We start from the raw sequence: 16,643 nt of genomic DNA on the forward strand, positions 1-16,643 counted from the left end.
ATTTATCGTTTTGCCCCTATAGTTACATCTAACTGCTTAAGTACCACTTATCTCTCTAATGAACAATACATCATAGTTCTACTATGAGTGGACACCTCCCGGGCCTTGAGAAGATGTATGGCACCACATCGTTCAAGTCCTGAAATCAACCCTTAAGAGAACAACCTATCTATTTTCCCTACTTTGAGGAAGGAGTGAATTTCCTCTTTTGTAGCTGAGTTTTCAGTTCCCCAATTAGACAAATCCCTAAAGTGGTAGGTTTGAGTCGGCAATCTGGCCGCTCGCACCCATGCAAAATCAAAGGATCGCCCTTATAGGAAGGAGTTCCCAACTCACTCAGGATTAAAGTCATGCTACCTATGGTCATCCTAGTGAAATGAAAGTCTTTGTCATGAACTGTTGGGAATGTCCTAGAACTCGAAATTCGTGTTAAACATTCTATTTATCAATAATAAATAATTGTTGATTTTGCATTCTATTATGAAAATCCAATAAACATATCCATGACTATAGTCTAAATACTGTAACTTTATGTAGTGACATAAACAGGATCAAGTTGTCAGTATATAGCCTAAATGGTCTAATAAGTATATGGATAAAATTTGGTATCTCATCCTGGTAACACTATTGGATACGGCCCACTTTGTAGTTGTTACAAGAAGTTATAAAGTGCTATAAATGATGTGATCCACAGATCGTTCATGTTGAGACATGTGAGTGGGGGCATCTTATGCAATGAGTTTGTATATAGACTGGACCACGAAAATAGTCACTTTTCTTTATAACGACCGTTTACTATTAAAACTGACTATTTCATTTATTAAGTAACCTAGGTTAACTCGATATTAATCTTAAGCTGGCTATGAACTCATGTTTGTTTGGGATTATCCTTTTATCTGCAAACGGTGAAAGTAGTCCAACAACACTGCTCAATAAGCCTCCAATTTTGGGTATAAGACCGGATGAATAGCTGAGAACATAGCCCTGCAAGATGGAATTCACTCCTACCCAATTTAGGGTTAGCAGATAGGTTGTTCTCTTAAGTACTGATTTCAGGTCTTGAACAATTGGGACCCCGCCTTCACATGATAGAGAAATGATTGGATTCATATGATTAATTAAAATTATTCATTAGAGGGTCAGTAGGAACTTAAGGAACAAGATGTATTCACAGGGGTAAAATGATTATATTGACCCAACTGTGGTTACGAACAATCTGTGAAGGATCAACTTATTGATTATGGTTATATAAAGTGGACATAATATATCTCCGAAGAATCTCTATGTTGTTTGTTGCTTTGATGTATCATTACTTCCGATCAGTGAGGGGAGTTCAAATATGGGCTATAGTGGAATGACCCATTAATTAACGAATGGGGGTTAGATCGGTCTAATGAGTTTAACTGATTAATCTCGGATCGTTGAAGCCCATGATCTGTAGGTCCGCGAGGTCCCCCTCTAGCTCGTAAATGGATAAGCTTTAGAGTAGCTTAATAAGTTAATTTGAAACGTTCAAATTAAAATTAAACAGAATAGGAGAATTTATATATAAATATGATTTAAATATATGAAGATGGATTTGTGTAAAAATTAATTTAATATTTGATATTAAATTAATTAGAATTATTTAAATGATTATATAAATAATTATTTATTAATGTTATTAGAAAATTAATATTTTTTTCAGTTTTAAAATCAAAATTGAATTTTGAAATCTTATTTGATTTTTAGAAAATTGAAAAGTTGAAAAACATACACAAATGGAAAATCAGCTTTTTCCATTACCATCTTCTACATGTTCACACAATCACCATTACCTTTCTCTTCATTTATTCCGAGCATGAGTTGCAACTCATGTAGTGTTCTTCTTTACATGTTTACCTGCAATAGATAAAGAAGATTGGAGTGAATTTGAGGCATGCATTCAATAGAAATTTTAGAGAAAATTTCAGGTTGAAGAAGAGTTCTTCAAGTAGTGTGGTGCTATGAGCTTCTCCTTGTTTATTCATTGCTTCAAGCTATTATTGAGTTCCACAACTCGTTCTAAAGCTCCAAGAGGATAGTGGGGAAGATCTTGAGGTGGTTTACGGTGTTCTTTGGAGAAGACTACTGTTGTTGATCGGGATCTTGAAGAGTTCTACAAAAGTATGATTATAAACCCTCTTATTTTAGATGAACATGTTTTAGTTTCTGCCAAAATTAGTGAATTTGAATGTTTATTGATCCTTGTTGCTTTTGTTGCATGTTCATACACTCGTACATGAATAGCGTTATATAACGAGACTAAATACTTTGTAGTCCGGTCTTATACAAACTTCTTTTGGACACCCCCGTTTGCATGTCTCCACATGAATGATCAGGATCAGACCATCTATAGCATGTCACAACACTTGTAACTATCTACAAAGTGAGGCATATCCGTAATGTCACCAGGATAAGGTTTCCCTTCTATATCCATATACTTCAAACCATTTAGGTTTTCACTCAAGGCATGATCCACTTGTATGTCTCCACGTACATGCTTAAGTTACAACGACAACCACGGATCTTAGTTTATTGGTTTGTGGTAAATGCAAATAAAATATCTCATATTATTACATCACAAGCGTTTGTTCATACAGGTGTTTACAAACTACAGAACCCTAGAGAGTTTAGGGCATCAACCCCAACACTAACATCCTAGGTTATGTTATAAGTCTTGAATAGTATGTGGAGATATACGGGGATTAATGTTCAAGATACAGCCTAAAGGGTTTATAGTATAAGGATAAGGTTGGGTACCTTATCCTAATGACACTATGGATACAACCCATTTTGTATTTGATACAAATGCAATGATCCAACGTGTGTGTGTAGGTGACATGTGAGTGGAGGTATCCTATGCAATGAGTTTGCATAAGATCGGACCGTGAAATAATAACCACTAGATGTAACTTTGTTAACTAGTTAGGTTTCTATTTTAATAAGATGACTTAAGCAATTTAGTATTAATCCTGAGTATATTATGGACTCCTATTCATGAGGGATTGTCCTTTGATTTGTATGGGTGAGAGTGGCCAGTTCGGCAACTCAATAAGCCTACTATTTTAGGGGCAAGATCGAGTGGGGAGCTGGAAGCATAATAACACAAGATAGATTTCACTCCTTCTCAACTTTAAGGTAAGTAGATGAGTGTGTGGTGTCTCCAAGATTTTAACAAAGATCCCTACTCTCTCACTGGCTCGAGAAGGATTTATGTTTAATGGTTGGACAATAAACAGGTTGTTCATTGGAGGAGCATTGGTACTTAAGGATATAAAGGTAACCCATGGGTAAAATGGTAATTTGACCCAGTTGGTGTTACATACACTTATGAAGGACTAACTTACTATTATTGGTTTATATCCGTGGACACAAAAATATATATGCAATGAGAATAGTACAATTGTTAGTCTTTAGTAGAGTGTAGCCATAGTTAACGAATATTGATTAATGTGGTTAAATGAGTTTAGTCAATTAATCTCATATCATTGGAGCTTTTGATCTGTGGGTCTATTAGGTCCCCTTCCTAGCTGTAAAGGATATTGAGGTAATTATGTCTTGAATGGAATTCGAAATGTTCAAATTCACTTGAGAAAATAGTATAAGGTATGGTAGTACATTTTAATATAAAACTTATGTTTTAATTGAACATTATAATATAAATTTAATTTTGGATATGATTCAAAATTAATTTATGAGCGATTAAATATTTGAAGGAGTTCAAACATTAATTTAATATAAATTGGATTCATATTAAAACTATAGGTTAAAATTAATGTATATATATAGAGAGAGAAAGAAAGGTTTATTTAAGAAAGAATGACTCTAGAATTCTCTTAGAAATATCACATCATTCTTGTGATTTTGAATCTCAAAAATTTGAGATTGGTTCCCACAAATCAATAGACTCATTTTCTTAGATAATAGAAAGGTTCATGTTCATTTTTATCTACAAAAATTCAATTCACATCTCTCTTTTCAACAAACAAGGAAGTAATGATACAAATGGGCATTAAAAGTTTTCTAACAAAGAGTTGAAACCTATTTTTGAAAAGAAAACGTCTTTTTCTTGTAAAGTTATAAAAGAAAGGACTACTCAATTTTAGTTTATTTAAAGGCCAAAACTAGTAGAAAGGCCCAACTCTCAATTCCTATTCGCCCTACACTGGCTTGGTTATCGGTCTAAGATATACCTAACTTGCAAAAAAGAGAGGTAATTCTTGGACAATGGTGCCTTTTTAAACTCATGCACACAAAATGTAATTGGCATTTCTTTTACCTAGAGGGATAACTTTCACACTCACACCGTAGGGAACCTATCACTCTTTTCTCCCGGGCCCTAACTAGACACGATAGAGGTAGCTCTTTTCACCTCTATCTATGCACACATACATATGTTAGTGAAGGTTATGTTAATTTGGCAAGCTTGCTTTATTTTTTTTATGCTAGCAACAACACTTTTTTTTTTTTAACACTAGTCCCTTTTTATTTCTCTTTGTCTAGACTTGCTTCTAAAACAAGATGGTTGTCCTTAGACCAAAGATTGTCCTATCGGGGTAACAAATAAAATTAAGTAGATATGATATTTCTAAGAGTTTTAAGATTCTAAATAAATCTAAAAATCTAAGTATTTTATTTTTTATGAAATTAAAAGGAAAAGAAAGTTTCTTTCGAAAAATTGTTTCAAAATTTTGTTAGAAAATTTAAGAAATCTAAAATTTTATTTGAATCATTACTTGAAAGAATGTTTCATCAAAGTTTCATTGATAAGAATCGAGAGATTATGTAAATCAAATGATGCATAAAAAAACAAAGTGAATGAGATTCTTGAATGAATGAACATGCATTTAAATCAATCATGCATTAAAGCAAAAATGAATCGTTTTAGAAAAAAAAATGTCAAGATCATGATATTACTTTTTAGAGAATAAAAAATATGTCATTGAAATGCATTAGAGTCTCATCAAGATCTATCTAATCAAGGTCACAAAATCTAAATAACCCGAGCTCAAGTGCTCAAGGATTCCGGACATGCATTTGTATATCATAGAGTAAAAATCTTAGTAAGTCTCATTTTTATACAATCCTAATAGAATGCAATGAACACGCAATGCTCCCCACCCCCAACTTAAAAAGTAAACATTATCCTCAATGTTTTAAAATATAGATATAAGCATGAAGACAAAAAGAAGGGAACAGAAAACTCTCATGGTTTCGTGCAACTGATGGTGGTAAAATTTTTCTTCCTGCTTCAAAATGTTGTTTTTCTTTCATTTTGTTTGTTTCTACCAAAAAAAAAAACAAAAGAAAAGAAAAACAAAAGAAAGGAAAATCTACAAGAAAAAGGAAGTTAGTCTAAAACATTATTCATAGAAAACAAATAAAGGAAAGCGAGAAAATGAAAATGAAAACATAGGGCAAAGTTGAAAGAAGATATTGGAAAAATACATATTGCTAGTGGTCAGTCTAAGTCAGGTGAGTTAAGCTATCTCTGGATGTCGTACTGAAAACTGATGCTAGCGTAGTAGAGACGGTCTTATTCTCATATGAAGTCGACAATCCTCTGCATACGCCTAACACGGCGAGCAGTCTCGCGACTCACCCTTAAGGCTTCAATAGCTATCTTAAGGGCTTACTCACCTAATGTGTCTCCACTCTCGGTTGCTCATGGGGTTGATCTGGAAGTTCTACCCTAAGTGGTTCCTCTCTAAAGTGTTTTTCTTCCTCTTCTAGCTCTTCTTCTTCTTGTTCATGGTATTCCTCAATTCCATGGCCTTAGAAGGTTGAGATAGACATTTTAGAAATTGGAGTTTTACGTCCCATACGCTCCTTGTCTTTGGGTATTTCTACCCTAAACCTCTGACATAGCAAAGTTATAACAATAGGGTGTCCTAAGCTACCCATAGTAGAGTAACGTCCACACCGTCTGGTGGAAGTGTGAATAACCCTCCCTACATTTACAGACATACCTTGAATGAGAAAATAAAGGAATTTTGCTCTATCCCTTTACATGTCGGTCAGTCTGAGTACAGACATTAATCTTGAACAAACGAAAGCATGCCGGATTTTTCCTACAACAGACATGTCCGTAGATCTAAACCGAATGGCAACACTGCTAGAACGTGTCCATTGAGCTCCTTGCCCCCAGAGGGCCTCTACAATTTCTTGTTCGTCTAATGGTTGAAATAGAAAACGTCTATACTCATCATCGAATTGAGCTAGACCGAAGATTTCATTTATTCTAGAGGAAGAGAAAAAGACTCTAATGTCCCTCACCAACGAGACATCTCTGTCAACGTCAATGTTGGCGTAAAACTCTCTCACTAAAGGGATCACGACCTCACTAGGATTGGATACAAAATTTTTCCATCCTCTCTCCCATATTTCAGAAGTGATTTGAGGATAGAAGTTTGGCTCTAAAGTTAAGGCCCTTTCTGGTACTAAATTTCTAAATGCTACCACCTGATGGTACCTACTCTCATCCTCTTTAGAAGCAAACCAAGGGTTATTAATCTTGAGTTGTGGAGGAGAATTCCTACCACTAGAGCTAGCAATATCCTTCCCCTTTTTGCCCTGGGACCCATAAAGAATTTTCTAAGGAAAAGCTCACAAAATTAGGGATTAATCCTAAGGAAATCCAAATAAACTCTTCTAAAGATTTCTTAATAAAGAAAATCAAACTACTACTCGATTTTGGAACCTGCAAATAGAAAAATCCCAAGCATTTTATTTCTAACTATCCAAAATTAAACAGAATCATCCCAACACCATTTCATTCAAGCAAAACTCAACTACAATTAAGATAATCATTAAAGAATTCAAACAAAATAAAATGCATTACCTTAGATTAAATAAGAGTTTAAGGTGAAAAACTAAAATTTCAAGGTGGAAATCCTTGAAAGGTGAGGGAAAGTATGAGTTTAGGGATGAAAATTTGGGGGGGGGAGGGGGAGGAGGAATTTTTTTTTTAGAGAAAATGGATGTGGAGGAGAGGAAAATGTGTTTTGGTTTTCTTTAAGTTGCAGAAATTGCATTTAAATTGCAGTTCTGTCAAATCATCGCGATGCTGCTTATACAGTGTTGCGACGTTGTGCTCTAGTTTTTTTTTAATTATTATTGCATTAGATTAGGACTAACCTAGCTTTATTACAAACAAAAATTAAAAATCAAATCTAAAATTAAGACTAGTTCTAAAAATTAATCCTAAAATTATATAAACAAAACTAAACAAATTTTTTTTTTTAAAAAAAGTGTTTTAATTTTTACACCTAGCTACCTCCAAGAAGGACAACTTTTAACGCCGATTGCAAGACACGACCCGTCTTTTTTGCTTTTCAGGGTATGTAAAAATTTTCATACTTCTCCATTCCTCTCTTAGATGAATCTATATAGCCTGAAAGGGCTATAAGAGTGCTCATCTTTTGATAAGAACCAGATAGGTCGAATTTTGGTTTTTTAATCTTTGGAGAAAAAAAAGAGAAAAAGAAAGAATCGAAAGACTCAAGTGACCCAAAAGAGTCGAAAGAAAGAAAAGACTCGACAACAGACTCTGACTTGTAAGGATAATATGAGCAGTAATAAAAAATATATGAGATGCTAGATGAAAGAAGAGAACGAGATTTGACAACCTTGAACTCAATCACCTGAGGCTCCTCGATATGAAGTTATGACTCATATTCTACCTTATCGACTCATTTTTGGTACGGCGGGGAGTAAATATCTTCTTCGTTAGTAAATCAAGAGAATTCATCAAACGTGTCGATCTGGGTGCAATAGACAATGGAGGGCTCTAATCGACTTTCCAGTGTAAGCCCTAGATATGCAAGTCGAGGTAGAGACTCTTCCTCAACGAGCATGGGGGTTTGAGTCTCCAGGTGAGACTCAATAGGTTCCTGCACACACTGAAAATAAGAATTAACAAGTTCACATATAATAAAATCCAAAGTCTTACCTCGATCTATACTTCGAGGAACCAGTTGCTCAGCATTATGGTCGATGCAAGCAACTTCACTGCAAGGTTCGGTATTACTGGAAGATTGTTGATCCCAAGACTCTTTTAGTCTCCCTACTGATTTATTAATCTGAACAACGAGGTTACTCAAATTACTAAATTCAATTTTAACTTCAGTTGCAAAACTAAAGCTATCTTGTTGGAAACTAGGGGATTCTTGTTGATTGAAGAAGGATTCCTACACAATTTCACAAGATTTATTAGAAAGCTTCTTAACTAATTCTTCTAGAAAAGTACCTGAATTGGAGGAAAAGGCATGTATTGACATCGATGTTTGGCTAGCTATCTCCCAAAAAGGGTAATGTTCGCGTACAGGACCACGTGAAACCTGTGTTTCCCTAATAGCCAAATCTTGAACAAGAGAGGTTAGTTGAAAAACTTGACTTTTAAGTTCATTTATTTCTCTTACCCCTTGTTCTTTCTTACATTGAGCTACTTGTCTCGAAAGAAGATAATCATATCCGCCATGTTAAAACAAGTGGCTCAAAGAAAGAAAAATCTTTTTGGTGTTTTTAAAGTTTACAAGTTGAATTTAACTAAGAAAGAGATTAATGGTTTTGCCACTCCCCAGCAACAACGCCATTTTGTTCGTACTTGAATCGATGTTGTTAATTCGACTATTACCCAAAAGTATTTATAAATCATCGAAATCTTCATCTTATACTAACAAGTAACATAAGCGACAAGGACGGGGTCGATCCACAAGGAAGGCTTGTATAATCTTTTCTTAAGCTAAATTCAACTATGAAAGCAATAAAAACGAGGTTTTGATAAAGCAAAAAATATACTTGAAAATCAAAGGATAAAAGATAGTTGCAAACAAATGTTGTTCAATCTTATTTCTAGTTCAAGTTAGACATTCAATGCAATCTCTATCATTGATTTCCACAAATTAGTCATACAAACAAATTATGTACACAACTACTCGCTTGACTTGACTAGGCTAACCTCTACAAAGGCGGATAGCTAGTGAAATCAAATAAAAAAAGCGTTCTAACTATTGATTAAAATTGGAAAGTCCTAACTCTAATCAACTTATATGCCTCTAGTTCTATTGGGTTCGATAGCATCCATATAGAATGAAAACATATGTATTAAGTTCGAGAATTCAATTGTATCGATTAATTTTCAAGATAGTCATATTCAATTAACCGAATTTGTCCTTGAATCTAGCAATTTATATATTCTAGGAATAGCCATCAAATATAAAATTAACCATTGCCACTTAGTAGACCTTAATTAGCCATTCTTATACATGAATACATCCTAGCAACATATCCAATCAAGATTGTAGCAAAATTAAGAATCTTGGCTTAACATTCTTAAAAGACAAAAACCCCTAAACATGCTTTTAGAACTTAAAACCGATTCAAGAATACATAATATCATAATTCAATTTATAAGGAAAAGCATAAAACTCAAAAAGATTACAAGAATTCTTGAAACTGGAAATAAGATTGAAGAAATTACTTCACAAATCCATAGATAAATCTATGAAGAAAGCCATTACAATGTTTACAATCAAAGAAAGAAAATGAAAATCTAACTAATTAAAGAGAAAGTTACCAAGAAGTTGAATTGGTGAAGAGAGAAACTCCGGACTCCATGAAGAATTTTACCCTCCTTTCTGCCTAAAATGAAAGAAAATATTTTATAGTCACAGGCATAGCGTCGCGACGCTGAAGATAGCGTTGCAACACTAAATCGTAAAAAAGCCAAAAAGCGTTGGGCTAGGGTCTTGACGCCGTACTGACGCTCGGTTGTGCAAGGCACGCGCGGACAGTTCTGTCAAACTTCAGAGTGCTGCAATACTGTTCGGAGTGTTGCAACGCTACCCTGTTTTGTAATAGATGGGTACTTTCTATCTACAAGCATTGCTCGATGCTTCTAGGAGGGTCGTGACGCTGGGTCAGATGGCATTTTGATAATTACTCTGATTCTCTTCAACTTTGTTGCTTCTTGGTTATTTTTTTATCCTTTTTAGTCCAATTTTCTAGAAATAACTCCTAATCGCTCCCGGGACTGTTTTACCTAAAAAATGAACATTAAAAGAAAACAAATAAAACAATTTTGAAGGAATTAACGTAGAAAATGTATCTCTCTTAAAAACTTATCACCACTCAATCATATTCATATACTACAGACCATTTAGATTATTACTTGAAGATGATCCACTTATATGTCTACCACATACTATTCAATTTATAAAAAATAACCTTGGAACTTTCCTTAATTGATAATTGCATATAAATGATCAATCATTATTTTAAATAACTTATTAACTGCAAGGCTTTATGGTGTACATCTCTATGTATATTTGATCATGACTAGCTATAAAACGTGTGCAATGCATGTGACTAAAAAATTTTAGAACATCAAATTTTGTTTATAAAATGTCAAAAACAAATGACTTAGATTTTATTAAGTTTAAATAACAAATATCTAACATGAATAAAATAGAACATAGATTTTATTAAGTTTAAATAATAAATATCTAACATGAGGAATTAAAATAAAACAATTAACGACCAAAACTATATATATCTTATTTTATATTAATTCATAACAATATAAAATGAGTTGCACGTATTTTTGGATATTTGGAACACTTGAAACATAAATTGTTTTGCTAGTATGTTTTTCTGATTCAACCGAATTTATTTTCTTCCTACAAAAATATCACAATTCTTATTATTAGAGTAAATTTGAGAATAAATTAAGATAAAAAGCTAGAAATATATGTGATATATAGTAATAGATTTATTTTAGATCTTTTGAATCTATCAAATTTGATTATGTTGTTCTTTATTATTGTCATGGGCAGTTTTCTTCACATGATGAATAAAAAATGTTAGATTCAAACACATGAAAATCAAGTAAATTTTTTGGCTCAAACATATAAATAAGATATTTAAGATTTTAATAAGTTAGAAATCTAATCAAAGATCTAACTAAAAATAATAAAATAATAATATAAAATTTCACAAACTAACAAAGACTATATGCTCAACATTAACAATATAATTTAAAAATGAGACAAATCTATAAATCTTTCTTATGGCTGAAAAGGAAGATACTTATTATAATTGTGTGCTGCCAAAAGGAAGAAAAATTAAAATAGACTAAATAATTTTCTAATTAGGAGAAGATCCATTTAACAACCTGAAAATTAAAATGTTTCTGTAATTTCCCAGCATACGTTGTGAGGCCAATTTGCAACTATTATATTTATGAATACAAAATAATCATCATTGTTAACACTCCCTATTGAATCACTTTCACATCTCTTATTTGTCCCATTTTCTCCATTCAAACTCATTTTCATTTCTTGTCAAAATTCTTGTTTATTTTTGCTTCTTCTTTTTCAATCTAAATTCTACTCCATATATTAAATAATTGGTTAATTTGGAGAAGACCCATTTAGCGATTTGAAAAAAAAATTATCATAATTTCTTTGAATCGTCACCTTATAAAAGGACAAAAAAAATGTTGAAATTAGTCATTACATTGCTTGTAGAAGATTTGTTTTTTTTTTTTAATACAAATAGGAGTGAAATTTTGAACCATGAGAATAAATGTTGCGGAAGAGATGTTTAATTTGTTGGAATTGTGTGTTTTTATAAAGATGTAGTTTTTCCAAACGTTTCAAAATGGGGACGGAAAAATAGTAATCATAAAAAAAAATTCACATAAAAAATAATGAAAAATTAATAAATTTATACATAATACTTACCTAAATTTTGAAATTTTAAAAAACTACCTAACCAAATACATATATTTTAAAGATTCACAACCTATATATTTAGTGAAATATATTTATTCTAACCATTTATATATATAATGATATCATATCTTAATGATCAAGTAAATCTCAAAGCAAATCCACTATAACAAATTTCTATTACTTCTCTTCTCCTTTTCTACAGCTTCTTGATATTAATTGAGCATTGTGTTTTATTTTCTCAGTCTTTTGTACTAAACATCTTCCCTTGTTCTCTTTCTTTCAAAAAAAAAAAAAAAAGAAAGAAAAAAACTTACTTTGATCAAGAAAAGACTTCACTATAAGAGCCTTGGGAGCCTTGGGAGCCTTGGGTGTTGGTGACAATAGAAACGCATTGAAAAAAGCAACCAATATAACGGAGATTCGAAGGAGTATTAAGGCCATCATGAAATGGAGAACGGAAACTTGATTCTAAAATCTTTCGATAATAAAAATGAAGAGATGAGACTAGATAAAAATAGAAAAGTTTGTATTATTATTTGAAAATTTTACAGTTGTAATGTAAAGAAATGTGTCTGTACGAAGTGATGCAATTTTGTAAAAAGATGGGTCTCTATGAAGTGATGCTAAGAGAATGTAAAAAGTGTGATATTATACATAAATAGAAAATATTGAATGAGGATAAAATAGAAATTTTTAAGAGATATTTAGAGATTAAGTGCATATTTAATAATGCTTCCGTTTTCTGTTTTCTATTTTCTATTTTTCATTTTTCAAGAAATAGATTTGTTTAATAACCATTCAAGTATCTTGTTTTTAAAATTTAAGAAATATATATAAGAAATGGACAAATTTTGAGAAACTATAAACAATAATTCTCTCAATTTTGTTTCTATCTCATTTCTTTTTGTCTCATTAAAGTTCAATAACATGGTTGGGCTTGTTTGTAAGGAAGTTATCTTAGAAATCAATCCTCCTCCTTGGTTGTCGCTTTGAATCTTGGTGAATGCATTTTTTCGTTTACTTTTTTTTTTTCTTCTTTCATTCGTATTTCTTGCATTTCTTTAACTTTTTAAATTTATATATTAGTTTAATTTTGAATTAAAGAAAAGCGAATCTTTTCAAATATAAAAAATATTTAAAAATATCTAAATTTAATAATAAAAAGTTACGAACGCACTTTGAAACTTTTTGCTATAAACTATAAATATTTTTTAGACTTTTTTTTAAAAAAATCTCTTTATATTATTTTAGTTTTTAGTTTCCATTTAAAAGGTTGTAATTGCAATTTTTTTTCAAATGTTAAATTTTAAATTTACGTTATGTTTATGTATTATTTTAATTTTAGTTTTATTGCACATACAATTTTACAATATATAAATTTTTTTTATTAAAATATTCAATGACATTAGCAACAAATCAATGATCGTTGAAGATATACAGAGTTTGTAGAGTAGTATAATTGAGTTCGATGTAAGTCAAAATAATTTAAGATGTTACTTTTGCTTTTAATTGAAATAATTTACAAATGGCTCACTTTAGAGATAACATTGTAGATCAAATTTGGGCAACGTTTGAAGGATAGATACAGTTTTGTTATTGTGTTTTAGTTGTACATCGAGACATATTTGTATTAAATGATATAAAATTTTGATAATTTCCTTTTCTTTATATTTTAATGTATGACAATTTTTTTTAATCTTATATTACTATAATAAAAAAGGAAACAAAAAACAAGAAACAAGAAACAAGAAACAGTTATCAAATAAGTTTAAAGTTTTGTTTTTTGGTTTTTTTTTTCAAGAAACAGAAAACATGAATAGTTATCAAATATATTTTTGTTTCTAGTTCTTAAAAAACAGAAAATAAAAAACAAGAAATAAGAAACATGAAACGAACAACATGAAACAGAAACGTCATCAAACGGATCCTAAAGTATAGAATGAAATGTGCATTTCTCTCTCAAACTTCTTGTTAAATTGAGTAAGCAAAGAAGTTAATAAGGAGTTTAACACTGTACCAGACGATTATGGTTCATTTGGATGAAGTTGAAATTCTAGAATGAAAATGTGTACTCTTTAACAAAATTTGAAAGAAAAAAAAGAACTTTCTTCTTCAATGAATTGTAGGTTCAAATTCCACACACGTATTTTGAGTAAATTTTTTTTTTTTGTCTTTTTTTTATACAAATTAGCCCAAAACTTGCAAAATTGTGTATAATATAATTTAATTAAAAAAATGTATATAAATTTTATACAAAGTTATGTCGTATCAATTTTAAAACATCTTAATGGAATATTTAAATTAATCCACTTATAAAAGTTTGAAATTTAAAATGTTTTAATTAACATAGCTTAAAGTACAAATTGATATTTCTCCGGACAAATAGGTTTTTCATTATTTTCCACATCTACAATTTAACAAATATAAAATAGGTAAAAATATACTTTAGCTTTTTTTAAAAAAACATATATTTTTCCCTAATATGAAAATTATTAAAATAAAAAAGTCTTTATGATATTTCTTTTTTCTTTTTTCTCTCCCTCTCCTTTTTCTTTCTACTTCTACCTCCAAACTATGGGTTATAAACTTTTTTTTTAATGATCAATACTTGGGTACATTTTAATATACACCTATTTTTATGCATCACATTTTCTTCATACATAAAAAATAATAATAATAATAATAATAAATATTTTTAAAAAAAGTAAGATGAATGTGCCACATAACAATTATGATTTGACTATTTGGTGAGCGTCTCATGATGCATTTAAATATTTTTATTTTTTTTTTATTACTCTACCTTCATCTTCTTCTCTCTAGGCTTCGATATTCACCTAAAATTTGTCTTCATTTCATCATATATACCATAAAAAATGGACGTCTCAAGTCATTTTGAATGAATGACTTTGTATTAAAAAAAAAAAAAAACTTGTGTACAATTTTTGTGTAGTCCAGACATTACTCAATAAAAATGTGTCATATGACAAATTGAATTGTTGTTAATTTATTTTGACTATGTTAGAAAAAACGAGAACATGAGATTAGATGCAACCCATGCAGATTTGTAGTAGTGTAATAGTAGAAAAATTTCCATGATGGAAATACCCTTTGACTTGACAACCCTTTATTTGACTTCCTTTTTGGACTCCAATTACCCTTCAATTCAATTCAACAAAGCCAAAAAAGCAAACCCAAGAAAAAGAAAAGCCGACAAAAAAAGCACAAACCCCAAACGCATCTCTTCTTTTCTCACTTTCATTTTCATTCTCCTTTTCCTTTTGCTTCTTAACAAATTCCCCAACACAATCCCTCCAAGTAATCCAATCCCAATCCTCATCTCCTTCTCTTTCCCTTCTCTCAATCTTCAATCTTCAATCGCCACAATCCACCTTCCATGGACGAGTAAGCTCAATCTCTCTCTACCCCATCTTCACATTCTTCGATTTCTTCACTTTTTCACTTCATTTTCCCTCTTTTAACCAGATCCGAAGCATACCCAAAACACCCCTACAATGGCCGGAGCAGAGCCGACGAACTCCGCACATCGTCCTCCTCCTCCTCGTCCACCACCAGCGTCCACGTTACGGCGTTGGATGGTCTCGTCAATGTCAATTCACTTTTCACAATCGCTGTATTTGTAGGGCTTTCATTGACCACGCCGGGACAGCATAGTCTTGAGAATTCCTCGGTATGCGACGCCGGGATCGACGTTGCTCGGAAGCTTCTGGTGTTTGAGGTTGTTTCGTTTAGCTTTTTTCTGTTCTCGTCTCTTGTGGCGCAGGGTTTGAAGCTTGCGATTAATCTTTTGAATAGTAAGGATGTGGATGAAGCGTTTAGGGCACATATCAATTTGAAGGTGTTGAGATTGGGCATGTTGGCTTCTGCTATTGGATCTGTGATGGGATGCTTATTTTTGATGCTGTCAATGGTGGATGTTATTCAAATTCGCCTTGGGATGTTGTCTTGTGGAAGTAAGTCTGCTGTTCATGCTGTGGCTGCTCTTCTTGTTCTGGTTTCCTCTGCTCTTTTGGTCTATATTTCCACTGCTATCTATGCCTTCATGCATTGATTCATTCATGATGATTTATATATATATATTAAGACGAATTGTAAAAATGGGTAATTGGAATTACGCTCTCATTCTTTTGATCTTAAAAATTAGGCCCTCAAACTTCTCCAAGGAGTGAAACAATACAATTTGAACCCTCAAACTTATACTATTTTTCAACAAGTATATAAGTTTGAGAGTCTAATTTTAACTAGTTTGGGAGCTTAATTTTTATTCCATTAAAAGTTTGAGCGCATAATTACAACTACAACTATACTTTAGGGGTAGTTTTTACAATTTGTCCTATAAATATTTATGTTTCATCTTGAGATGTCCTCGGTCGGTTTCCCTCGACTTCCACTGTAGTATGTCATTTGAGCTTATTAGAGTTGCTCAATGTTAAAGAATTTGAATTTAACATTAAATTTAGCTAATCCATCGGTTTAAGTTTTTGGAGTTTAATGTGGTTTGAACTCCTAGTTTAAACTTTTGGGTTTATATGCTCAAAGACTTAGAATGTCAACTTAAGCTTTGGGATTTCTGTTTCAAATGGTTTTGAGTATGTATATTGGTATGAGAATGACCCTCCTTATACATGGTCTACCTTTTTACTATGTGGCTTTACTTTGGAATTCTATTTGAGAGGTATCATGCCAATAGAGGTTGTTTATGTATAGAAGATTTCATCAAACTAACGTGATACTAAAATTTATATCTTCACCCTATTTAATAGGGATGTGTTATATATATAAACATATTGACAAAGTTATTAGAGATATATATTAGTAATTAGTTAGAGGGTTTGTTATGATATAAATAGAGAGAGTGGGAAGGGAAGG

The 16,643-nt window shown here is 31.7% G+C and overlaps 1 protein-coding gene across 1 annotated transcript; it reads left to right on the forward strand.

Moving 5' to 3' along the window:
* Positions 1–14,916: 14,916 nt before the first annotated feature.
* Positions 14,917–16,418, forward strand: LOC120087035 (maternal effect embryo arrest protein). The gene is made up of 2 exons (XM_039043880.2): positions 14,917–15,158; positions 15,240–16,418. The coding sequence occupies exons 1-2, from the start codon at positions 15,151–15,153 to the stop codon at positions 15,823–15,825; spliced, it is 594 nt and encodes a 197-aa protein (XP_038899808.1). The 5' UTR covers positions 14,917–15,150; the 3' UTR covers positions 15,826–16,418.
* The last annotated feature ends 225 nt before the right edge of the window (positions 16,419–16,643 follow it).

This window comes from Benincasa hispida, chromosome 9, assembly GCF_027475165.1.
Source record: "Benincasa hispida cultivar pf3 chromosome 9, pf3_genome.v1.1, whole genome shotgun sequence".
Taxonomy (NCBI): Eukaryota; Viridiplantae; Streptophyta; class Magnoliopsida; order Cucurbitales; family Cucurbitaceae; genus Benincasa; species Benincasa hispida.